Source organism: Coloeus monedula, assembly GCF_965178545.1.
Source record: "Coloeus monedula genome assembly, chromosome: 29".
NCBI lineage: Eukaryota > Metazoa > Chordata > Aves > Passeriformes > Corvidae > Coloeus > Coloeus monedula.
This window is the reverse complement of record NC_138809.1, coordinates 1,992,206-2,016,271: the sequence shown is the minus strand read 5'-3', so window position 1 is coordinate 2,016,271 and position 24,066 is coordinate 1,992,206. Positions and strand designations below refer to the sequence as shown.

Below are 24,066 nucleotides of genomic sequence, written 5' to 3'. Positions count from 1 at the left end.
CCCCCAGTGCCCCCAGTGCCCCCAGTGTCACAGCACGTTCTCATAGATATCACTGGGGTCCTGCTGTCGCCCGTGGGGTCCCGGCAGCTCCGCGTAGGTCACCTGGGGGGATGTGGGTTGGGGGGACCCTGCGGGAGACAGCGGTTGTGGGGAGCCGGGTGGGGGTGACACCCGTGGGTGACGTGTCCCTGTCCCCGGCCCCGTACTCACCGCCTGCATTCCGGGTGCTCCCAACGAGGCTGTACAGCACCTCTCCCTCCTCTGGGGCGGTTGGGGGCTCTGGGGGAGCCCTGCGGGGGTAAAGGGGGGGGCTGTGGGCTGGGGGGTTTATGGGGTGGAGGTAAAATTGAGCTCAGGACTGGAACCCCCCACTCACCTTTCCTGGTGCTTCCTGGCGGCTGCAAAGAAAATGTGTGGGGTGACTGCGGCGTCCCTGGGGCTCCTAAAAACCCTTGGGACCCCTGAGTCCACCCAGAACCCCCAAGCATCCCCTATGCCCCCCAAGAAGCTCTGAACCACCCTGGTGTTCCAGATCCCCTGAGCCCCCAGAGCCCCAAGGCTGGGAGGGAGGGGGACCCCCCAAACTGTCCCAAAACCCCTGAAAGTGCCCCCAACATCCCAACGCCACCCCAAAGCCCCCAGGACCCTGAGCTGGGGTCAGAGGGGGCTCATCCACCCCCAAGTCACAAACTGTGGGTGCTGCCCCATTTCCTCTCCAACTCTGGGGGGCTTCCCACCGCCCCCGGCACCCCGTTGGCTCCATTGTCACCCACCCAGGCGATGCCACCGGTTCCAGGCCACAATGACACCCAGGAGCAGGACCAGGAACAGCAGGGAACCACCGACCCCTGCGGCCACTGCTGGGGACAGAGGGGGACACATCAGGGTCAGCTGCCATGCCGGGGCTGCTGCACCCTCCAGTAACCCCGAGTGACCCCACCTGTGTCCCAGTGTGCCCGCGGTGTCACCGTCAGTGCCAGCTCGGGGCTGAGTGCCCGGAACACGCGGTGCCCGTCCTGTCCCAGCTGGTTGGTGGCCACGCACTGGTAGGTGCCGGAATGTCCCACATGGACGTCGCCGAGCTCCAGGAGGGGACCCCGGGCCACCTCGCTGCCGTTGCGCAGCCAGGTGAAGGTGACAGGGGCTGAGCCCACCTGCACCGAGCAGCGCAGGGTCACGGGGTCACCTGCGCGCACCGGCTGTGCCAGGGCACCGGGGCTGATGGTGGCATTGGCCACGGGCACTGCGGAGACACAGACGGGGCTGGCACCTGGCCAGGGGGGATGGGGATGTGGTGGGTGGGGTCACCCCATTCCTGAGGGTCCCGCTCACCCAGGACGGTGACATTCAGGGGGACACTCTCAGCCACGCTGTCCCCGTCGCTGGCTCGGCACTGGTAGTGGCCGCTGTCATTGTCCCCAACGTGGCGCAGCTCCAGGCGGGGGCCGGTGCCCAGCGGTGCCCACGAGTCCCCCCGGTGCCAGGAGAAGGACAGGGGACCTGTCCCCGCGGCCACCGCGCAGCTCAGCACCAGGCGGTCCCCCAGTGCCACCTGTGCCCCGGGGGGCTGCGCCGACACGGACACCCCCGAGAGCGGGACCCCTGCGGGAGGGGGACACCAGGGGACAGTGAAGGACCCAAGGAAGTTTAGAGAGCATCGGGGGGACCCCTGTGAGGACGAGGGCACACAGAGATGGTGGGGGAGGCTTGGAAAGGGCAGCAATGGACCCCAAGGAAGGGATGGGGGGTTTAGGGAGGGGACACCTTGAGAGGGATGGGGGTACCCGAGGGAGGGGTGGGGATCCAGACAGGGATGGTGGCACCTGCATACTGTGGAGGGATCTCAGAGAAGGGTAGGGTTGACCCAGGGAGGGGTGAGGGCACCGGGTGAGGGATGGGGATACCCGGGCAGTGGTGGGGGGACCCAGAAAACGTCATGGAGGGCTGGGTGTCCCCAGGCAGGACTGGGGGACCCGTGGCGGCTGTCGGGGCTCCCCGCGCCCATCCCCGCACTCACTGCGCACCGTGACGCGGAGCCGGGCGCTGCTCTTCCGCACGGCCCCCGCTCGGAGCGCACCTGGCAGCTGTAATTCCCCGAGTGGGAGACCCCCACGGCGGGCAGCAGGAGCTGCGGGGACCCCTGCGGGCCCCCCACCAAGCGCCCGTGCCGGTAGAAGAGGTGCAGGAGGGGGGCTCGGGGCCGCAGGGGGCTGGGGGTGCTGAGGCAGCTGAGATTGAGGGGGGACCCCTCGGTGGGCTCGGAGGGACCCTCCAGCACCGGCACCGGGAAGACAGAGGGAAGGAGATGAGGGGGAGGATGTGACCCCGAGGCTGCTGTGAAGGGGCTGTGGGGGTGCTGAGGTGTGGGGGTGTCGGGGTGTCAGGGTGGCGGCTGTGGGGTGCTCACCGTGCACTGTCACTGTCACCGGCGCCGACTCCGGCTCAATCCATCCCTGTGACACCTCGGAATACACCCAGCCCCTGCAGCGGTAGCGGCCGCTGTCCTGCAGCCGCAGAGGGGACAGGGACAGCTCGGTCCCATCGGGGAACAGCTGCAGTTGTTTCTCCTCGTGGTAGAAGGACACCGAGGTCACCGATTTGTTCTGCCAGCTCCGGCAGCGCAGTGTCACCGTGTCCCCCTCCAGCAGCGCCCGCGCCGGCACCTGCAGCACCAGCCAGGCTGGGGGACAGGGGCGGTCCAGTAACACCGCGGGGATCCGTGCGGTCCCGATGGCACCGGGATGCCCCGATTGGGTCACACCCAGCGCACCAGGGGTCCCCAATTCCAACACGGGGCTCCGCTCGCCCTGGGATGCTCTGGGATGTCCCCGTGTGCAGGGGACGGGCTCTCGTCACACCAGGGGGGTGACCCATGGAGCGGAGCCCACCCAGAGCCCTCGGGGACCCCGCGGGTGCCAGCCTGGGGACACCCAACCCCCCTCACCATCTAAGACGCTCACGGTGGGGCTGCGCCCGGTGCCGGGTCTGTGACACTGGTAGGTGCCACTCTCGGTGACAACGAATTGGTCGGGTCCCTGCAGCCGCCAGCTCTGCCCGTCCTTGTACCAGGTGGTGGCAGCGGCGGTGCCCGAGCCCTGGCAGGTCAGTGTCACCCGGTCCCACAGCACCGGCGGCGTCCAGGGGGGCTGCACGAGGAGCTGGGTGGTCTGGGCGCCTGCGGGTGACAGGGGACACCAGCCTGCCAGGGCCAGCGCGGGATGGGGACAGCGGGGCGGGGACGTGGCATCCCCCCGAGGACTCACCAGCGAGGCCGAGGGTCTGGGCTGGAAGGGAGAAGGGACAGGGCTGGGTGGGGGTGGCACTGTGGGGACAGCGGCACCCGGGGCACAGAGTGTGGGACTGTCCCCAAACTGTCCTCCTGTGGACACGGGTCTGGCACTCACCTCTTGGGGATGGGGACACCATGACCACCCCAGGCTGAGGCAGGACATGGGGACACTGTGGACACCCCAGGCAGGAGGAGACCTTGGACACCCCATGCTGGCACATGTCACTGGCAGCAGCCCCACGGCCTCTGTCCCCATGGCCCATCCCCATGGTGCTTATCCCCTTGTCCCTGTCTCTTCATCCCTGTGCCCCTGGCTCTGTCCCCACAGCTGTCCCAGCTCCATGATGCCTCCCCACACCCCAGTTCACCCATTATTGTCCCCACTCTCATGTCCACATGACCCGGGTCACCTCATGGACCGGCTCTGCTGGCCTTGGGGACCTCAGGGCACCCCGCAGTCCCCCTCTGCCCCCTCCCCACCGCTCTCTGCCTCACCAGGGCCCATCCCCGGGCCGTCAGGCCCGTGCCCGGGGCACTCACCCCACAGGAGCAGCACCACCTTCCCGGCCATCCCGGTGTCCCCGGCCACCCGGGCTGGCTGTCACACGCTGCTGATTCTGCCTGTCCCCTGGGGTGGCGGCTCTTTGGCCAAAGAGGAAGGAAGTGAGGTCAGGTCCCGTCCTTATGTGTAGGTGGCACATGGTGGGGGCAGGGTGGGGACAGGCTGGGGGCAGGGTGGGGACATTGTGGAACACGGAGAGGACATGGTGGGAACGTGGTGGGGACGTGGTGTTGCCAGAATTTGGAGGCTGAGGAGGCGTAGGGAGCCAAGGATGGGTGTCCAGGGCAATGTGGGTGCCATGGGAGCAGGGACTCAGGAATGAGGGTCCCAGGGGAACGTGGGCTCCAGGGATTTGGGATCATGGGATGGGGATCCCTATGGGATAGGAGGGCTGGGGGAAAGGGGCCCTGTGGGAATGGGGGTCCTTGGGGAATCAAAGTCCTGGGGAAGGGGGGTCTCAGGGTCTGGAGTTACCAGAATGGGGGTCCTTGGGAATGGAGATGCTGGGGAATGGCTGTCCCAGGCTGGGCGTCCCAGGGAGAGGGGACATAAGGAATGGGGGTCCCATGGTCGGGGTTCTCAGAGGAATGGGGGTCCCAGGGATGGGCAGTGGCTGGGTGGGCACGTGGGTCGCAGCTCCTTCACCGGGTGCCTCCGATTTTGAGGTGACTCTGGGCCCAGCGCTGCCCCCATGGGGTGCTCATGGATTGGGGGGGCACCACAGGGCGAGGCTCCAGGGCTGTGCCCCTGCCCCGGGGCTTCTTCCTCTTTTCATTTCCATTTCTTCCCTTATTTCCATCACTTTCCCATCCCCCCCCCCCCCGCCCCCTCCAGTTTGTGGCTCAACGATCCCAGGGAGCTCCCGAGCAGGGAACGGGTCCTGTGGGTCCCCCCCGCCCCCTGGGCTTTGACTCTCGCAGCTTTAGAGCTGCTGCAAGGTGAGAATTGTGTGGGGAAAAGGCGTGGCTGTGGTTTGCTCAGCCCTGCGAGAAGCACAAAAGCCAAGGGGAGCCCAAGCAGTGGCTCTGCGAGCGAGGGCCTTTGATGGTTTGCAGAGCAGGGCTGGCTGGCAAGCGCCCCTGCAGGGGCAGCTGCGAGGGAAGCAGCCCGGAAATGCAGCAATGCATCATTTTGTCCCTCTGCCCAAGGCACTGAGGGAGCCCCAAAACTCAGGCAAATCCCACAAGGATCTGCTCAGCACCCTGAACGGGACCCTCCTCCTTCCTGGCTCAAACCTGCCGCCCTTTGGAAGCTCCTGGAAAGAATGTTTGGGTTCTGGCTGCGGCCGCCAGACGAGAGGGAAAAGTGTGGAAACATCGAGCCGTGGCTCTGGCCCGCGGCCGTGCCGGGGCTGTGGGGGGTGACCCCGGCTGGATTCCAGGAGTCCCCAGAGCTGCTCCATGCCTGCCCTCCTCACCTGCGCAGGACACGGGGAATAGACAGGGCTCTGCCCCGCCCCTGCCACGCCCGTTCCAGGGCGCCCCACGAGTGCCGGGAGGTGTGCGAGGCGTTGCCACGGCAACAGTCGGTCCCCACACATCGCGACAGTGGCTCCGGAGGCGCTGTCACAGTCGCTTCGGACACCCCGTGACAGTCCCGGCACCCGCAGCTCGATGGCAGCCGGGCCCCTTCCCAGTGCTCTGGGACCACCATTGCCGTCCCTCCTTTCCGCGGGCTCCACGCCGGGGTCTCTGCTCCCCCGCCATCCCGGGGTCTCCCCTCGGCCATTTCGGTCCCTCCCCCCTCGGGGCTCCCCTGTGGGCTCCCGGTCCCTCCATCCCGGCCCCTCCCACCCAGTGCCCCCCGACCCCCTGTGCCTCACCTGAGCACCCTGCGGAATTCCCGGCGCTCCTGCTCCACCGGTGTGGCCAGCTGCTGCTCCCGTGGGCCGCCTGCTCCAGCCGCTCCCGCCTCAGCCGCTGCTCCAGCTCGGCCTTCCCGGCCGCCCAGCGCCAAGCACCGGCCACATGGCAGAGGTGCTCAATCATCCCCAACACCTGCAGTGAGCACCACACAACCTTCCCAACAGCCAAAACAGCTCCTTCAGGCCACAGCTGAGGGCACCTGTCCCTCAAAATGTGTCCAGTGCTGCCTCAGGATCCCAAAATGCCTGCGAGAGGCAGCGGAGCCGTGTGTTTGTGCACAGGGATGCTTTAGGAGCACGGCTGAACTTTAGGAACTCCAGCTCTAATTGCAGCACCTCATTAAGGGTCTGCAGCACCTCATTAAGGGTCTGCAGCACCCAGAGCACAACGCGGGCATTGACCCGAGCAGCTCCAATTCAGCCCCGCTTTGACCTCCCAAGCCACTGCTCCTGGACCACACTGTCCCTGTGCTGCAGCTGCAGCTTCAGGGCCCTTGGGGCTGTGGCTCTGCTCTCCTCTCCTCCTCCTCCTCCTCCTCCTCCCCCCCCTCCCCCCCCCCGCGGCTGCTGTGTCGGGACCAGCACCTGCTTTGCTGAACATCCGTGGGGAATTCAGCATTCCCAAAGCTGCTGTGGCGGGGCTGAAGGATGGAAAGGGAGTGAAAAGCTGGGCATTTATGGGTATTGTGGACCCGAGACTGGGCTGGGGCTGGGTGCTGCCTTCCTTCCCTTCGGGATCGGGGAGAGCGGTCGCGGGTGGTACGCAGGGTGTGTGCCTGGCCCCGGGACACTGCTACGCTGCCATTGGGCACTACGATCGAAGCTTCTGCCTTGGCCGCTTCTGCCCGCTGCCGCTGGTGGTGCCGGGACCGATTGGTGCCCGTGAGTTTGCAAAAGGAGCGATTTCCCCTCCTCCCTCCCGTCCGAGGCCGCCATCGCCCCTGAGGGGTTCGAGCTCGCACCGGGGCGCCCCCTGCTGGCTGTGAGTGATCCCTGCAGCGCCCCCTGCTGGCTGTGAGTGATCCCTGCAGCGCCCCCTGCTGGCCGCGCGTGATCCCTGCAGCGCCCCCTGCTGGCTTTGAGTGATCCCTGCAGCGCCCCCTGCTGGCTGTGAGTGATCCCTGCAGCGCCCCCTGCTGGCCGCGCGTGATCCCTGCAGCGCCGCCTGCTGGCTGTGAGTGATCCCTGCAGCGCCCCCTGCTGGCCGCGCGTGATCCCTGCAGCGCCCCCTGCTGGCCGTGGCCATAATTACACCAAAGAGGGAAAATCCAGCAGCAGAAATTTCTGGTTTTGTGTCGTTGTGTGCTCTGCTCTGTTCTATTCGTTTTCCAGCAAAAAACTGTTATTCCTTTTCCTAAATTTTTGCCTGGAAGGCCCATAATTTTCAAAGTTATAACAATTTTTAGGGATGGGCATTCTTTCCATTCCAGGACAATTCCTGCCTTCCTTGGTAGACATTTGTCTTTCAAACCAAGACAGCAATTACAGCTGCCAGGTGCGCTCCGAGCGGGGGCCGTGCGGAAGAGCAGCGCCCGGCTCCGCGTCACGGTGCGCAGTGAGTGCGGGGATGGGCGCGGGGAGCCCCGACAGCCGCCACGGCTCCCCCAGTCCTTCCTGCGGACACCCAGCTCTTCCTGACACCTGCCCTGTGTCCTCCCATCCCTTCCCAGCTCCCCATCCCTGTGTCCTCTCCATCCATCCCCACGTCCCCTCTGTCCCTCTCTGGGGTCCCTCCCTCTCTGATCCCCCCACATCCCTCCCTGAGCCTCCTCTGTCCCTTCTCCACCCACAAGAACAACCGAAAGGAGAATTTAGGGAACTCCAGGCCTGTCAGCCTGACCATGGTGCCCAGCAAGGTCATGGAACACATCACCTCGAGTGCCATCCCACGGCACCTACAGCCCCAGCCAGCCGGGATTTAGGAGGGGCAGGTCCTGCCTGAGCAGCTGGATCTAGGCACTGAACCGTGCCGTAAATCAAATCCCTCCTGATGGGAGAGAATTTGCTGAAAGTCCTTGCAAGGAGTTTCAAAGATAAACCCAGACTTTTCCTTGAGTTTCAATGCTTCCAGACAGTTGTTTATGAAGTCTTATCAGAGGAACAGAGCCACCAGCGTGACCCAGGTACCGATCAGAGGAACAGAGCCACCAGCGTGACCCAGGTACAGCACAGAGCACAGAAAACAGGAGTGAAGGCTCTCTATCAAGGTTTACACAGCGTTTTAAAGATATTTTAACCAATAGTTACTAAAAATGTGCATTATTTTCACTTTCCTACCAATTCTTCAGTAACACGGGCAGGAACTGCAGAATTTTCCATCCAATCATTCCAAACTACTTTCACTGCAGAACATGGAGCAGTAGAAGAAGGAGAAGAAGGTTTAGAGAACAACAATCCTCCATTTTGATATTTTTTACTCTTATCTATTTACTACAAAGAGAAGCCCAAAACCTCTAAATTTTTCACCCTGTGCCAATCTCACATCGTAGTCTACCACTTAATTCACACCACTGAATTTTCTAGTTGTTGTCTGACTGTTGGTAATTTTTTCCAAGGTTTGAAGCTAAACCAGTGTTGTTCAGGGGGGTAAGAACCCTTCAAAACAGGCAGAGAAATATTCTCGGCACTCTGGGTTCCTACAGATCTCTTTTTTATGGCCAGCTGACTCAACTGGTGGGTGCAGGGAAGGCTGTGGATGTCTCTACCTGGATTTCAGCACAGCCTTTGGCACCGTCTCCCACAGCATTCCCTGGAAAATCTGGCAGCCCACAGCTTGGACAAGTTGACCCTTCCCTGGGTGAGCAACTGGCTCATGGCTGTTGTTCAGGTTTGGTCAAATTTAGAAATACATCCTCTGAGAGAAGGCACAACCATCCCTGTCCCCACCAGGTTCGGGAAAAAATAAATTTTCCTCGAAGGAAAGTGAAGGAGATAAAAACTATTTATTTACCAAACACATGGGAAAAGGAAAATAATGCTAAATGATAAAATCTGTTGCTGTGGAGGAAAAAACCTGGGAAAGTGTCAGAGTCCTCCCTTTGGTCTCCTCGGAGCTGGGGCTTGGCCCAGGGCCAGGCCCTCTGTGCTCAGTGGAAAGTCCTCCTGATGTGTTCTGAGATTGAAGCAATCCACGGAAAAAGGGAAAAATCCAAAATTCCAGGGAAGGAAAAAAAAGTTCAACTCTCAGTCTCTCTCCAGAGAAGAAGAAGAACCAAAAAAAACCTGGCTGAAAGCTGGCTGGGAAAAAGAAGTCGCTATCTCTGTGTGACCTGGAACAAGCTGCAAACTGCTTTGAAAAAGCTTTGCTCAGGTTTTTTCCTTCCCCCTCTTAGGCTCAGTTTAGAGGCATAGAAAGGCACAGGAATTAATTTCTGGGCATAGAGCAGTGATTTGGGATACACATCACAAAGCCACGCCAAGACAGCTGGGCTCAGAGAGTGCGGGCATGGTGCCACATCCAGGCGGTGTCCAGCCACCAGCGGTGCCCCCGAGGGCTCAGAGTTGGGTCTGGTCCTGTTAAATCTCTCTATTGATGATTTGGAGGACGGGATTGAGCCCCCCCTGGGCAGATTTGCAGGTGACCTCAGTCTGGGGGGGTGGAGGGCAGCAGGGTTCTGCAGAGGTGTCCTGGGTTGCAGTGTGTTCTATTACCACCCTCATGAGCTGTTGGAACCAGGTGGGGCAGTGTTTCCTTGCCTCCTCCCCCCAGACTATCTTGCTGTTAATTGCCCTTTATTGTCCTGCCGCATGACTCAGAGATAACTCCCTCCGGACTATCTTCTGTTAATGAGCCCAATCAACACTTTGCCTCATGACTCATTACCCCATTGTGAGATGCTCCACCCAGAGGGAGGAACCAAGCATCCCAGCGTGGATATAATCTGGGACTCTGAGCACCAGAGACAACCCTTCCCACTGGATTTCCAGAGGACAGGAGCTACACAGCCACCATTGGACTTTCTGAGGAAGAGCAGACCCTTTTTTCTACAGGATCACCACTTCAGAGGACTGCAGCCACCACCCTGCCTAACAGGGACTCAGGTTGTATCTTGACTCTGTCAGTTTGAACCAGTGTTTCCTTTTACTTTTTTTTTCCTTTTCTTTAATTTCCCCATTAAATTGTTATTCTGACTTGGTGCCTCCCACTGGTTTGTTTTCAAGCTAGTACAAGAGGGGGCTGGGCAGGCCGGATCCATGGGGACAATCCACGGACAGGAGGTTTAACAGCACCAAGGGCCAGGTCCTGCCTTGTCACAACAACCGCAGGGTGGGGACAGAGTGGCTGGACACAAAGGCACCTGAGGGACTGGGGGACAGCGGCTGGACACAAGCCAGGTGTGCCCAGGTGTGCCCAATGGCACCTGGGGTGGGTCAGGACAGTGTGGCCACAGCAGCAGGGCAGGGACTGTCCCCCTGGTGAGGTCACACCTCGAGGGCTGTGTCCAGTTCTGGTCCCTCCTCTGGAGGGGCTGGAGCGTGTCCAGGGAAGGGAACAGAGCTGGGAAGGGGCTGGAGAATTCCTGAGGGAGCTGAGAAGGGGCTGGAGCAGCAGGAGCGGCTGAGGGAGCTGGGAAAGGGGCTCAGGCTGGAGCAAAGGAGGCTCAGGGGGGACCTTGTGGCTCTGCACAAGTCCCTGACAGGAGGGGGCAGCCGGGGGGGTCGGGCTCTGCTCGCAGGGAACAGGGACAGGAGGAGAGGGAACGGCCTCAGGCTGGGCCAGGGGAGGGGCGGGGTGGACACCAGCAGGAATTTCCCCATGGAAAGGGGGATTGGGCACGGGAAGGGTTTGGAGTCCCCAGCCCTGGAGGTGTTTAAGAAAAGCCTGGATGTGGCACTCGTGCCATGGTCTGGGTGACAAAGGTGGTGTCGGGTCATGGGGGGGACTCGGTGACCCCAAAAAGTCTTTTCCAGCCTTGTTGATTCTGGGATTCTCTTGGCCCCCGTCCCTGCCTGGGTCCCTCCAGCCCTCGTTGTGTCCCTTTCTCCCTCACTGGGGTCCTCTCCAATCCCCTCCCACCCCTACTCAGGTCCCCCATCCTTCCTGTGTCCCCTTCCCGCAGGGGTCCCGCTCTCGGGGGTGTCCGTGTCGGTGCAGCCCCCCGGGGCACAGGTGGCACTGGGGGACCGCCTGGTGCTGAGCTGCGCGGTGGCCGCGGGGACAGGTCCCCTGTCCTTCTCCTGGCACCGGGGGGACTCGTGGGCACTGCTGGGCACCGGCCCCCGCCTGGAGCTGCGCCACGTTGGGGACAATGACAGCGGCCACTACCAGTGCAGGGCCAGCGATGGGCACAGCGTGGCCGAGAGTGTCCCCCTGAATGTCACCGTCCTGGGTGAGCGGGGCCATCAGGAATGGGGTGACCCCACCCACGGCTCCCCCATCCCAGTCCGGCCCCTGCTCTCTGCTGTGAGCCCAAAACGCAGCTTTTTCATGAACCCGGGCCAAATGGGATTTATTTGCTCAGCTCCCACCCCCCCTCCCCGTACAGAAACCCCATGGGGGGAGAGGGGAACAGGAAAGAGAGGGGGCAGCCCCCCAGATGTGGCGGGGGGTCTCAGCCCCGGAGCAGCAATTTGGGGCCAAATCAGCCATTTCCAGAGGGGAAAAAAGCGCTCCAGTTTCCCAGGACAGTCCTGGGAAGGGGGGAGGGCAGGGGGGGTCTTCGGGTGTTGGAGGGACGGGGACGGTCGGGGGGGTCACGAGTGTTTCATCTGGAGGGTCTCGTACGTCTCCTGGTTGCCAGCGCTGAGACCCTGCAGGGAGGGGGGGTTAGGGGGGGTCTCTGCCCTCCCCGACTGGCACCCCCCTGGAGGGATGGGGGGAGGGGGGACACCTGAGGGGGGGGGCACGGGGGCTCCCAAGGTGGGGGGGGTGGGGGGATCTGTGGGGCGGAGGGGAGTAAAGGGGACAAATTTGGGGCACCCCAGGGGTCAGCTGGGACAGCGGGGGTGGGCAGAGCTCCCCCGGAAATGTGTCCAAGGACGCACCCTCCCCCCTCCCCCCCCCACCCCCAGGACAGGACCCCCCTCCCGGCCGGGATGTGTCACCCCCAGAACTGGGACAGAAACCCCTCCAGGGATGTGTCACCTCCCCAGAACAGCCCCCCCCCCCCCCGGGAAATGACCCCCACCTCCCCCAAGCCAGGGCCCCCCCGGATGAGCCCCCCCCGCCCAGAACACGCCCCCAGCCCCGAGCTGACTCACGGCGTACACGGCCTCTTCCTTCTGCTCCGGGAAACAGAAAGTGAAAGTGTTGGGGGGGGCACAGCCCGACACCCCCGTGACCCCCCCACCCCTCCCCGCACCCCAAATTTCCCCCCCCTCGGGGTCCCCCCGCCCCCAAACTCGGTACCTGCTCAGGAGCTCCCCGGGATCGCCGAGCCATGAACTGGGGGGGGGATGGGAAAAGTGAGGAAAATAAGGGAAAAAAGGGCAGAAAGAGGGGGGGAAAGGGCCGGGGTTTGGGGGACCCCCCCCCAAAAAGAGAGGGCGGGGTCGGCAGGACCCCCCCAGTCTCACCCGGAGGCGGCAGTAGAGGCCGGTGAGGATGAGGCTGTAGAGAAAGAGGATGGCGTCCAGCACGTAGCAGATTTCGGGCTCCACCAGGGCCCCTGCGGGGATTTTGGGGGGGGGTTCCCGGCTCAGCAGGGAATGGACACCCCAAAATCCCCGGCACCGTGGGTGACAGCGGCGGGGCCGGGATGTCGCAGGTGGCAGCGATGTCGCTTTGGGTGGCACCGGAGCCACCCCCCCCCTCCCCCCACCGGTGCCGGAGCTCTTGGATCGATCCTGGAACCCCCCGGGACCCTCTCGGGGTGTCCCCCCCCCCCAGCCCACGAGCACCCCGGGGGGGGGCTGCACCGGAGCCTGGGTCACCCCAAAATCCAAGGCCAGCAGGGAAGGAGCCTTGAGCCATCCCTGGGACCCCCCATGCCCTGGGACCCCCCCCTATCCCTGGGACCCCCCTTCAATGGGGTCTCCCATCCCCCAGACCCTCCATCCCCTGGGCACCCCCAGCCCTTGGACCCCTACCCCTGAGCTCCCCACTCCCGGGACCCCTGGGACCCCCCGATCCCAAAGAACCCCCATCCCCAGAGACCCCCATTCCTGGGTCCTCCATTCTTGGAGACCCCCATTCCCAGGGCCCCCCCAATCTCTGAAGACCCCACTTCTGGGGCCCCCATCCCCAATCCCTGGGCCCCCCTCCCCGTCCTCTCCCACTCCCCAGCCCCCCCCCCCCCAATCCCTGAGATCCCCCTCCCTGCCCCCCCCCCCATCTCCACCCCTCAGATTCCCCACTCCAGGCCCCCCCAAATCTCTGAGACCCCCCCCCCTGCCCTGGGCCCTCCCCAATTCCTAACACCCTCACCCCTACAACCCCCCTTCCCCAGCACCCCCATTTCTTGGGCCCCCCAATTTCCTCAACCTTCCCATCCCCTGGACACCCCAAATCCTCCAAATCCCATTTCCCCCATTCCCCAGCACCCCCAATTCCCTCAGCCCTCCCACCCTCTGGATCCCCCATACCCTCTGGACACACCAAATCCTCCAAATCCCCCCATTTCCCCCCTTCCCCAGCACCCCCATTTCCTGGGCCCCCCAATTTCTTCAGCCTTCCCACCCCCTGGATCCCCCAAATCCCCTGGACACCCCAAATCCTCCAAATCCCCCCATTTCCCCCCTTCCCCAGCACCCCCATTTCCTGGGCCCCCCAATTTCTTCAGCCTTCCCACCCCCTGGATCCCCCAAATCCCCTGGACACCCCAAATCCTCCAAATCCCACTTCCCCCGTTCCCCAGCACCCCCAATTCCCTCAGCCCTCCCATCCCCTGGATCCCCCAAATCCCCTGGACACCCCAAATCGTCCAAATCCCCCCACCTCCCCCCTTCCCCAGCACCCCCAATTCCCTCAGCCCTCACATCCCCTGGACACCCCAAACCCTCCGGACACCCCAAACCCTCCAAATCCCCCCATTTCCCCCCTTTCCCCAGCACCCCCATTTCCTGGGCCCCCCAATTTCTTCAGCCTTCCCATCCCCTGGATCCCCCAAACCCTCTGGACACCCCAAACCCGCCGTGTAACCCCTTTGTCCCCCACCTGCGGCCAGGCCGGGCCCCCCCAGCAGGACGAGGCTGAGCAGCCAGCGGGACCCCGCTGTCCCCATGTCCCCTGTGGGGTCCCCCGGTCACGAGTGGAGTGACCGCAGCGCCGGCGCCTTCCTCCCTCCCCGCCCCCACTTCCCCCCCAAGGCCACCTCCTTCCCCTTCCGCTGTCCCCAAGTTGGCACCCGAGGCCACCACCAAGCTCCGGCCGCTCCCTGAAATTTGGGGTCCCCCAGGGTCCCCAAGGCTCCCCAGCAGGGAAGGGGAAGTTGTGTCCCCGCTCCCCCCCGGCGTGCGGGGAGGGAAATGGGATGACATCGGTGACAAAGGGGGGACACAGGGAGGCTCAGGACCTGATTTTGGCTTTATTTGACTTGAAACAGGGGGTGGGGGACCCCCAAACTGGAGCAGCACAAGGAGAGGGGGATGGGGACCCCCCCTTCATCGATCCACTTCCCCAAACACGATGTCCTGGGTGCCTGGAGGGGGGGAAAAAAAGGGGGGTCAGGGCAGCCCAAAATGGGGGGGGGGACCCCCGAGTTGGGGAGAGACCCCCCCCCAAACTGGGAAATGGATGCTGGAAAAAGAAAGGAGACCCCAAAATTGGAAAGAGCCCCCTAAAAGGGAGAAGGAAGCCCCCCCCAGTACTGGGGGGAAAGGCCTTAAACGGGGCAGGAGCCCCCCAAAAGGGGAGGTAGCCCCCAAACTGGGGAAGAAGTTGGGGGGCCCCCAAACTGGGGAAGAGGCCCCCCCCAGACAGGAAAAGAGACCCCCAAAATGGGAGAGAAACCCCTAAAGGGATCCCACAGAGAGAGAAGGAGCCCGTAAAAGAGGGAACAAAAAAAAACCCCAGGATGGAAAGAACCCCCTAAAATGGGGAAGGAGCCCACAAAATGGGGAAAGAGCCCCCCCAAAAAGGGGAAAGAACCCCCCCAAAAAGGGGAGGGGGACGTACCAATGATGGCCACCACGTCCGCCAGCATGTGGCCCTGGGACATCCTGTCCAGCCCGGCCTGGGGACAGCAACGCCAATTAACACCCAATTAATCCACAATTAATACACAGACACCCCCAATTAACCCATGGCACCCCCCCCTCAGGGACCCCCAATTAATCCACAGGGCACCCCCCCACCCAGGGACCCCCAATTAACCCAAAGAGCCCCCAATTAACCCACAGGGGCCCTGGGGAGGACCCCTAATTAACCCCCAATTAACACAAAGGGGTCCCTAAACTGACCCAGAAGGATCCCCATGGGAACCCCCTCCAGGGACCCCCAATTAGCCCAATTAACCCCCAATTAACACAAAGGGACCCCTAAACTGACCCAAAAGGATCCCCATGGGAACCTCCTTCAGGGACCCCCAATTAACCCACAGAGACCCCTGATTAACCCCCAATTAACCCACAGCCCCTTCCCCCCCCCAGGGACCCCCAATTAACCCACAGGGGCAATGGGGAGGACCCCCAATTAACCCCCCATTAACACACAGGGACCCCCAATTAAGCCCCAATTAACCCACGAAGGCCCCCCACGGTGACACCCCCCCCCAGGGACCCCTAATTAGCCCCCAATTAACCTGCAGGGACCCGCAATTAACCCCCAGGGACTCCCAATTAACCAACCCACGAGGACCATTAATTAACCCCCAGGGACCCCCAATTAATTCCCAGGGTCCCCCACAAGGACCCCCTAATTAGCCCTCAGTATCCCTAATTAACCTGCACCCCCCCAATGTGGACAAAGGGACCTCCCAGCATCCCTATCCCGTGTCCCCTGGATGTCCCTGGGTGTCCCTGGGTGTCCCCTGGGTGTCCCCATCCCGTACCAGGTGGGCGAACCCCGGCGCTTTGATCTTGCAGCGATAGGGGCGGCTGCTGCCGTCCGACACCAGGTACACCCCGAACTCCCCCTGCAGTGGGGACACGGGGACAGGCTTGGGGACATGGGGACAGGGCTGGGGATACAGGGACAGGGCGGGGGACAGGGCTGGGGACACGGGGACAGGGCTGGGGACACGAGAACAGCTTTGGGAACATGGCTGGGGACATGCAGGGACAGGGCTGGGGACAGGGCTTGGGGACACGGGGATGGGCTTGGGGACACTGGGATGGGCTTGGGGACAAGAAGGCAGAGTTGGGTTGTGGGGACAGCGTTGGGGACATGAGAACGGGACTGGGGACGTGAGTGGGGCCACGGGGCCAGGATTGGGGCAGGGTTTGGGACACAGGAATGGCGTTGGGGACACGGGGACAGGGTTGGGGCGAGAGGTGTCACCTTGGGGGCCTCGATGGCCGTGTAGGTGGCCCCGGGTGGCACCTGGTAGCCCTCGGTGTAGAGCTTGAAGTGATGGATCAGGGACTCCATGGATGTCTGCGGGGACAGGGGTGGCACCTGTGGCAGCTGTCACCTGCCCTGGGTGGCACCTGGTCCTGGTGTCACCTGCCCTGGGTGTCCCTGGCACCCAATACCCGTCCCTCAGACCTGTCACCTGTCCCTGGCACCCTTCCCCCATCCCTGAGTGTCCCTGCCCTGGATGCCACCTGCCTCAGTGTCACCTGCCCTGGGTGCCACCTCTGCCACCTGTCACCCATCCCTGGGTGTCCCTGCCCTGGGTGGCACCTGGTCCTGGTGTCACCTGCCCTGGGTGCCACCTCTGCCACCTGTCACCCGTCCCTGGGTGTCCCTGCCCGCTGGGAGGGTGGCAGTGCCACGTCACCTTCATCTCGGCGCGTTTCGGGGGTGACACTTTGGCGTCGTCCACCTTGATCTCGCCTGGGGGCATCTTGTTGAGGCACTGCAGGATGATCCGCAGGGACTGGCGCATCTCCTCCACCCGGCACAGGTACCTGGCACCCCAAATCCGGCATGGGGGCGGCACGGGGAATTGGGGATCCCAAATCCAGGATGGGGCACGGGGAATTGGGGGTCCCAAATCTGGGATGGGGGAGGGATGGGGGGGGCACGGGCAAAGGGGGATCCCAAATCTGGGATGGGGCACAGGGAATGGGGGATCCCAAATCTGGGATGGGGGTGGCATGGGGGGCATGGGGAATTGGGGATCCCAAATCCGGGATGGGGGTGGGACAGGGGGCACAGGGAATGGGGGATCCTAAATCCAGGATGGGGCACAGGGGCACAGGGAATGGGGGATCCCAAATCTGGGATGGGGCACAGGGAAAGGGGGATCCCAAATATGGGATGGGGGTGGGACAGGGGGCACGGGGAATGGGGGATCCCAAATCTGGGATGGGGCAGAGGGGGTGGGGGATCCCAAATCTGGGATGGGGGTGGCATGGGGGGCATGGGGAAAAGGGGATCCCAAATCCGGGATGGAGCACGGGGAAAGGGGGATCCCAAATCTGGGATGGGGGCGGCACAGGGAATTGGGGATACCAAATCCGGGATGGGGGTGGGACAGGGGGCACAGGGAATGGGGGATCATAAATCCAGGATGGGGCACAGGGGCACGGGGAATGGGGATCCCAAATACGGGATGGGGGAGGGAAAAGGGGGCACAGGGGGTGGTGGATCCCAAATCTGGGATGGGGGAGGGACGGGGGGCATGGGGAAAAGGGGATCCCAAATTTGGGATGGGGGAGGGACAGGGGGCACGGGGAATGGGGGATCCTAAATCCAGGATGGGGCACGGGGGCACAGGGAATGGGGGATCCCAAATCCGGGATGGAGCACGGGGGCACAGAGAATGGGGGATCCCAAATCTGGGATGGGGCACAGGGAAAGGGGGATCCCAAATCCGGGATGGGAGTGGGACAGGGGGCACGGGGAATGGAGGATCCCAAATCCGGGATGGGGGAGGGAAAAGGGGGGTACGGGGAATGGGGAATCCCAAATCTGGGATGGGGCACAGGGAATAGGGGATCCCAAATACGGGATGGGGGAGGGAAAAGGGGGCACGGGGAATGGGGGGTGTCCCAGGGGATGGGGGATCCCAAATCCAGGATGGCGGCAGGAAAAGAGGTCACAGGGGATGGGAAGGTGTCAGGGGAATGGGGATCCCGATTGTGGGGGTCCCAGGGGAATGGGAGGGGTCCCAGGGGAATTGGGGTGACCCTGGGAAGGGATAGCAGGGATGGGAGGCCCAGAGGAATGGGGGTTCCCAGGGGAATGGGGGCATTCCAGGGGAATGTGGGGGTCCCAGGGGAATGTGGGGATCCCAGAGGGAATGGGAGTCCCAGGCAGGGGGTACCAGGGATGAAAGGTCCCCGGGAATGGGGATCCTGACTGTGGGGGTCCCAGGGGAATCCTGGGAATGGGGATCCCAATTGTGGGGGTCCCAGGGGAATCCTGGGAATGGGGATCCCGACTGTGGGGGTCCCAGGGGAATGGGGAATCCTGGGAATGGGGATCCCGATTGTGGGGGTCCCAGGGGAATCCAGGGAATGGGGATCCTAACTGGGGGTCCCAGGGGAATGGGGATCCCACCTGGGGGTCCCAGGGGAATGGGGGCCAGCGAAATAGGAATCTCAGGTGTGGGGCATGCCAGGAGAATGGGGGATCCCACAGCAACGTGTTCCAAGGATGGATCCCAGAGGAACAGGGGTGCCATGGGAGGGGGTACCAGGACTGAGAGGCCCAGGGGAAAGGGGAGCAGCCCCCCAGGACCCCCCAAAACCCCAGATGGGGCCGCACCTGTCGTAGCAGTCGCCGCGGGAGCCAATGGGGACGTCAAACTCCACCTGGTCGTAGACGTCGTAGGGCTGCGTCTTGCGCAGGTCCCACTGGATCCCGGAGCCTCGCAGCATCACCCCGCTGGGACACCCCAAAAAACGCACCTGAGGGGTCAGCCCAGGGTGGGGACACACCTGGGTGGGGGTTGGGGGGTGGGGGATCCCCCCTGAGCTCACCTGAAGCCGTAGTTCAGGGCCTCCTCGGCCGTGATGACCCCGATGTCCACGGTGCGGTTCTTCCAAATGCGGTTGTTGGTCAGCATCTGGGGAGGGGGGACACGAGGGACACCTGGCACACCTGGCACACCTGGCACCTGCCCTGCACTTCTCACATGGCACTGGCACCATCACCTGGCCCTGGAAACCCTCACCTGTGTCTTCTACCTGTCTTCTGTCCCTGGCACCATCAGCTGTGCCAACAATCCCGCTTACACCCCTGTCACTCGCCACACCTCACCTCAGCTGTGCCTCGTGCCCCTCACCCGTCCCTGGCACCACTCACGCCCTCCCCTGCCCGTGCCACCGTCACCTGGGCACCTCTCACCTGTCCCTCAGAGCCCTCAGCTCTGCCTGTTCCCCTCCACCCCAACCTGTGTCACCCCATCACCCCATCCCGTGAGGAACAACCCCCCCACCCCACCCAGGTGCCAGCAGCCTGACTGTGCCCCTCTCCCCAGATTCCCAAATTCCCAGATTCCCAAATTCCCGCCCTCACCTCCTCCACCTCGTCAATCCGGATGGAAAAGTTCTTCACGAACTCGTAGATGTCGTCCATGAGCCCCAGGGGCAGGTCCTGGCACACGGGGGACATGTGAGAGCAGGGGGTGCACACCGCGAGGGCCCAATGGGGGTCCCGGGTGTGGGGGACCCAGGGAATGAGGGAATGGGGTGCCAAGGGTGCCAGGGATGGGGGTAGCTTAGGAGTGGGGTCCTGTGGGAATGGGGGTCCCAAGGGAACAGGGGACCCAAGGGAATGGGGTGCCAGGGAATGGGGGTCCCAAGGGAATGGGGTGTCAGGGAATGGGGGTCCCAAGGGAATGGAGATCCTAAGGGAACGGGGGGCCCCAGGGAATGGGGGTCCCAAGGGAATGGGGGTCCTAAGGGAAATGAGGGTCCCAAGGGAACAGGGGGTCCCAGGGAATGGGGATGCCAAGGGAATGGGGGTGCCAGGAAAACAAGGGTCCCAAGGGAACGGGGTCCCAAGGGAATGGGGTGCCAGGGAATGGGGATGCCAAGGGAATGGGGGTCCCAGGGAAATGAGGGTCCCAAGGGAATGGAGGTCCCAAGGGAACAGGGATGCCAAGGGAATGGGGGTCCCAGGAAAATGGGGGTCCCAAGGGAATGGGGATCTCAAGTGAACGGGGGTCCCAAGGGAGCAGGGATCCCAAGGGAATGGGGGCCCCAGGGAATGGAGATCCCAAGGGAATGGGGACCCCAAGGGAATGGGGGTCCTAGGGGAACAGCTATCCCAGGGATGGGGTTCCCGTGAGAATGGGGGTCCCAGGCCATGGGGGTCCCAGGCCGTGGGGGTGGGAATGGGGCCAGCCCCCCTCACCTGGTGCACCCCCCCGGGCCGCACGTAGGCCGCGTGCATCCGCGCCCCCGACACGCGCTCGTAGAACTCGAACATCTGTGGGGGGGGGAAACAAAGGGGACCCCCCCGCTTCTGCTCAGCCCCCCTGGCACCTCCCCACCCCCAAATCCCAACCCCCCAGATCCCAAATCCACCTTCTCCCTCTCCTCAAACATCCAGAAGAACGGGGTCATGGCCCCGATGTCCAGCGCGTGCGTGGTCACGGCCATGATGTGGTTGAGCAGCCGCGTGATCTCGGCAAAGAGAACTGGGGGAAAAACGGGGTGATCCCACAAATCCTGGGTGATCCCACAAATCCTAGGGATTCCCAGGAGCTGGGAATGCTGGTGGGAGCCTCACCTCGGATCCACTGTGCCCGGGGAGGGGGTCGGATGTTGAGGAGCTTCTCCACAGCCAGGGAATAGGCCTGCTCGTTGCACATCATGGACACGTAGTCCAGGCGGTCGAAGTAGGGGAGAGCCTGCGGAAAACCGGGAAGGGAAGGACTGGGAACGCTGGGAGCACTGGGAGGAGGGGCTGGGAGAGGCACCCGGCCGGCCTGGGGAGCAGGGGGCACCAGGGGAGCTGGGAATGGGAGCGGAAACTCTGGGATGAACAGAAAACCCTGAGTCGGAATCAGGGCCTGGAGGGACACACGGACACCCCTAAACTTTGATGAGGGCCTGGATGGACACATGGGATGGGGGTCCCATGGGAATGGGGATCCCATGGGAAATGGGGGTCCCATAAGAAAGGGTCTCCCAGGGATGGGGGTCCTGTGGGAATGGGGTCCTGTGGGAATGGGGGTCCTACAGGAATGGGGGTCCTAGGGAGGCCCAGAGAACTTGGGAGGAGTGTCCAGGGGATGGGGATCGATGGGAATGGGGATCCCATGGGAATGGGGTTCCCAGGAGTCTGGGGATAGCGGGGGTCCTGTAGCTCATGGGGGTCCTGGCTCTCTCAGGGATGGGATTCCCATTATCTGGGTGTCCCTGGGATGGGTTTTCCAAGGATGGCTGGGGGGGGGGGGGGGGCGGGGAGGGGGTCCTGAGGCTGAGTTCTCCCAGTTTGGGGCCGTTTCCCAGGAACCCTGGGAGCACCTGGAGGTAGGTTTTGTACTCGATGAGTTTCTCGGTGCAGCAGCCCCACATGGGGGTCCCACGGGAATGGGGATCCCATGGGAAATGGGGGTCCCATAAGAAACAGTCTCCCAGGGGTGGGGAATCCTAAGGATTGGGGTCCTGTGGGAATGGGGGTCCTACAGGAATGGGGGTCCTAGGGAGGCCCAGGGAACCTGGGAGGAGTGTCCAGGGGATGGGGATCCCATGGGGAATGGGGATCCCAGGGATGGAGATCTCATTGGAATGGGGATCCCATGGCAATGGGGATCCATGGGAATGGGGATCCCATGGGAACGGACTTCCCAGGAGTCTGGGGATAGCGGGGGTCCTGTAGCTCATGGGGGTCCTGGCTCTCTCAGGGATGGGATTCCCATTATCTGGGTGTCCCTGGGATGGGTTTTCCAAGGATGGCTGGGGGGGGGGGGGGGAGGGGGTCCTGAGGCTGAGTTCTCCCAGTTTGGGGCCGTTTCCCAGGAACCCTGGGAGCACCTGGAGGTAGGTTTTGTACTCGATGAGTTTCTCGGTGCCGCGGTGCAGCAGCCCCACGTGGGGGTCGCAGCGTTTCACCGTCTCCCCACTGAGCTCCAGCACCAGCCGCAGGACCCCGTGAGCCGCCGGGTGCTGCGGCCCGAAGTTAATGGTCAGGCTGGCCACCTTCTTGTGGGCCACCGGGTCCTTGTCTGAGGGGAGGACACCGGGGAAGGGTCAGGGGACAGAGGGACAACCCCTCCCCCCCAGACACGGCTCAGCAGCACAGGGGGCACGGAACCCCCCCCCCCCAAATCCTGGGGTTCAGAGAGAAGCCAGCACCCACTGAGCGTTTGTAGGGCCCCCAAACTGCTCTGAGTGGCCCCTGAACTGACCCAAATGACCCCTAAACTGTCCCAAGTAACTCCCAATGCCAGACTGGAACGCACTGGGTCACTACCGGGCCATGAGTGGCCCCCAAACTGACCCAAGTGCCCCCCAGGTTGTACAAGGGACCCCAGACTGGAGCCAGGTGCCACTGAAAACCCCTCCAAGGGCACCCAACACACCCCAAGGGCCCCCCAAGGATCTCACGGACCCTCCAGAACCATCCCAAAGGCCTCAGGACCCCTCCAGGCTCCCCAAAACCCCCCCAAGGCCTTGACCTCCCTCCTCAATCCCCTCTCCAGGAGCCCCTCCAAAGGCCTTGGGACCCCTCCTGGGGCCTCTCAAAGGCTTCAGAGCATCCCCAGGATCCCCCAAACGCCTCAGGTCCCCTCCAGACCTCCCCTCAAAGGACATGGGACCGCTCCAGAACCCCCCAAAGGCCTCCACCCCCCCTCTGGGGCCCCCCAAGACCCCTCCAAGACCCCCTAAAGGCCTCAAAGCCCCTCCAGAATCCCCCCTAAAGGCCTCAGAGCCCCCCCCCAAGGCCCCTGACACCCCCCAAAGGCCTCGCCCTCCCTCCCCAGATCCCCCGGAGCCCCCAGGACCCCTCCACGCCCCCCTACCCCGCTCCCCCCGGGGCTCCCCGCTCTCCCCTCACCGTTCCACGGCGGCGGCACCCACTTGTCGGTCGCCTTGCTGGGGTACATGATAGCCCCAGCGAACTGCTGCGCCCACTCCATGTCGGGCTGCCACTGTCGCGACCTGCGGGAGCGACCCCGGGGTCAGGCGGTGAGCGGGGTCCATCCCCACAGCCCCCCCCCCCCATCCCACCAGCCCCCCGCCGTGTCCCCGTGTCCCCCGCGGTCTCACCGGGCCGGGGCCGGGCCCAGCCGAGCCCCCGCCGCCCTCAGCCCCGAGGGGCTCCGGAGCCGCCACAGCGCCCGCAGCGCCGCCATGGTGCCCTTGGCGGTGCGCATGCGCGGGGGGCGCCATGGCGGGAAAGGGCAGGCGCCGTGGGCGCCGCCATGTTGGGTGTGGGCAAGCGCGCCGCCATGGTGTCCTTGGGGGCTGCACCGCCATGTTGAGTGTGGGCAGACGCGCCGCTACCGCGCCCTTGGCGCTGCGCAAGGGCGGAGGGAGCCACGGGCGGGGAAGGGGAGACGCAATGAGTGTCCCTTTGTTGGCTGTGGGCAGGTGTGTCGCCATCGTGGGCTCGGCGCGGCGATGCCATGGCTGGGAAGGGCGGGGGAAAGTGGCAGCGCCGCCATGATGGATGTGGGCAAGGGCGCCGCCATGTTTGATAAGGGGAAGTGAGGCTGGAGGGAGGCGCCATCTTTGTTACGGGCAGGGGACGAGAAGCGGACAGCGATGGGGACAGGGATGGGGACAGCGGGGACAGACCGAGCAGGACACTCCAGGCGCAGGACCCCCGTGTCCCCAGCCCGCCTCTCTCAGGGGCCGCTGTCCCCTCCCGTAGTGACACGGGGATGCCGGGTGGGGGGTGACCCCTCCCCCCTCCCCCCTGTCCCCTCCCTTGTCACCTCCCACCGGTGACGTCATGGCCGGGGTCGCGCTGGTGGCCGGGAGGGGGGGTGGGGACAGACGATGGTCACTGGCCACCCCCGTCCCCCCAGCACCCAGGGACCGGCACCAGACCGGGATGCTGAACTGGGGATACTGGGACTGGGGATATTGGACCTGAGGGGTGCTGGAGCTGGGAGATACTGGAATTTGGGATGACGGAACTGCGGATGATGGAGCTGGGGGATACTGGAGCTGAGGGATAATGGATACTGGAGTTGGGGTTGCTGGTGTTACGGCCATGCTGGCGTGGGACCGGGTCCTGCGCCTCAGCGGCGCCTCGCATCGCCACCAGTGCCAACTGGTGTGCCAGTGCCAGTCCCTGGGCTGCCACGTCGTGCTGCAGCTGCGGGTGGGTGTCCCCATGTCCCCTTTTCCCATGTCCCTGTTTCCCTGTGTGCCCATATCTCCGTGTCCCCGTGTGCCTGG

The 24,066-nt window shown here is 63.7% G+C and overlaps 3 protein-coding genes and 1 pseudogene across 5 annotated transcripts in view; 1 reads left to right on the top strand and 3 right to left on the bottom strand.

The window, feature by feature from the left end:
• Nucleotides 1-24,066, top strand: part of LOC309583076 (low affinity immunoglobulin gamma Fc region receptor II-like) — a 158,548-nt pseudogene that overhangs the window by 55,917 nt on the left and 78,565 nt on the right. The gene's annotated exons all lie outside the window — the stretch shown is intronic.
• On the bottom strand, nt 28-3,247 carry LOC309583055 (low affinity immunoglobulin gamma Fc region receptor III-like; the record flags this gene model as incomplete). The annotated part of the gene is given in 7 exon segments (XM_082298574.1): nt 28-128; nt 211-290; nt 377-398; nt 774-857; nt 2,408-2,680; nt 2,945-3,220; nt 3,223-3,247. Coding segments are annotated over 7 exon segments (861 nt in total).
• On the bottom strand, nt 11,217-13,892 carry FCER1G (Fc epsilon receptor Ig). 2 transcript variants are annotated; one of them, XM_082298749.1, is made up of 5 exons: nt 13,811-13,892; nt 12,232-12,323; nt 12,065-12,100; nt 11,917-11,940; nt 11,217-11,466 (listed from the first exon to the last, which is right to left on the bottom strand). In XM_082298749.1, the coding sequence occupies exons 1-5, from the start codon at nt 13,875-13,877 to the stop codon at nt 11,410-11,412; spliced, it is 276 nt and encodes a 91-aa protein (XP_082154875.1). In that variant the 5' UTR covers nt 13,878-13,892; the 3' UTR covers nt 11,217-11,409. The 2 variants fall into 2 exon arrangements, with proteins under 2 accessions (XP_082154875.1, XP_082154876.1); XM_082298750.1 differs by having other exon boundaries at nt 11,917-11,937.
• Nucleotides 14,162-23,033, bottom strand: NDUFS2 (NADH:ubiquinone oxidoreductase core subunit S2; the record flags this gene model as incomplete). Its single annotated transcript, XM_082298738.1, has 14 exons — nt 14,162-14,294; nt 14,771-14,828; nt 15,645-15,728; nt 16,094-16,189; nt 16,536-16,665; nt 18,470-18,589; nt 18,685-18,770; nt 19,223-19,300; nt 20,063-20,137; nt 20,236-20,348; nt 20,441-20,561; nt 21,691-21,881; nt 22,715-22,818; nt 22,927-23,033. 14 exons carry the CDS (start codon nt 23,031-23,033, stop codon nt 14,257-14,259), a joined length of 1,401 nt encoding a protein of 466 aa, XP_082154864.1. The 3' UTR covers nt 14,162-14,256.

Excerpts from the sequence above, each read along its gene's own strand:
- FCER1G (XM_082298749.1), bottom strand. The coding sequence starts at position 13,877 with ATGGGGACAGCGGGGTCCCGCTGGCTGCTCAGCCTCGTCCTGCTGGGG. Across the intron at positions 12,324-13,810 it reads GGGGCCCGGCCTGGCCGCAG|GGGCCCTGGTGGAGCCCGAA; the intron begins GTGGGGGACAAA and ends AAATCCCCGCAG. Across the intron at positions 11,467-11,916 it reads AGGAAGAGGCCGTGTACGCC|GGTCTCAGCGCTGGCAACCA; the intron begins GTGAGTCAGCTC and ends CCCTCCCTGCAG.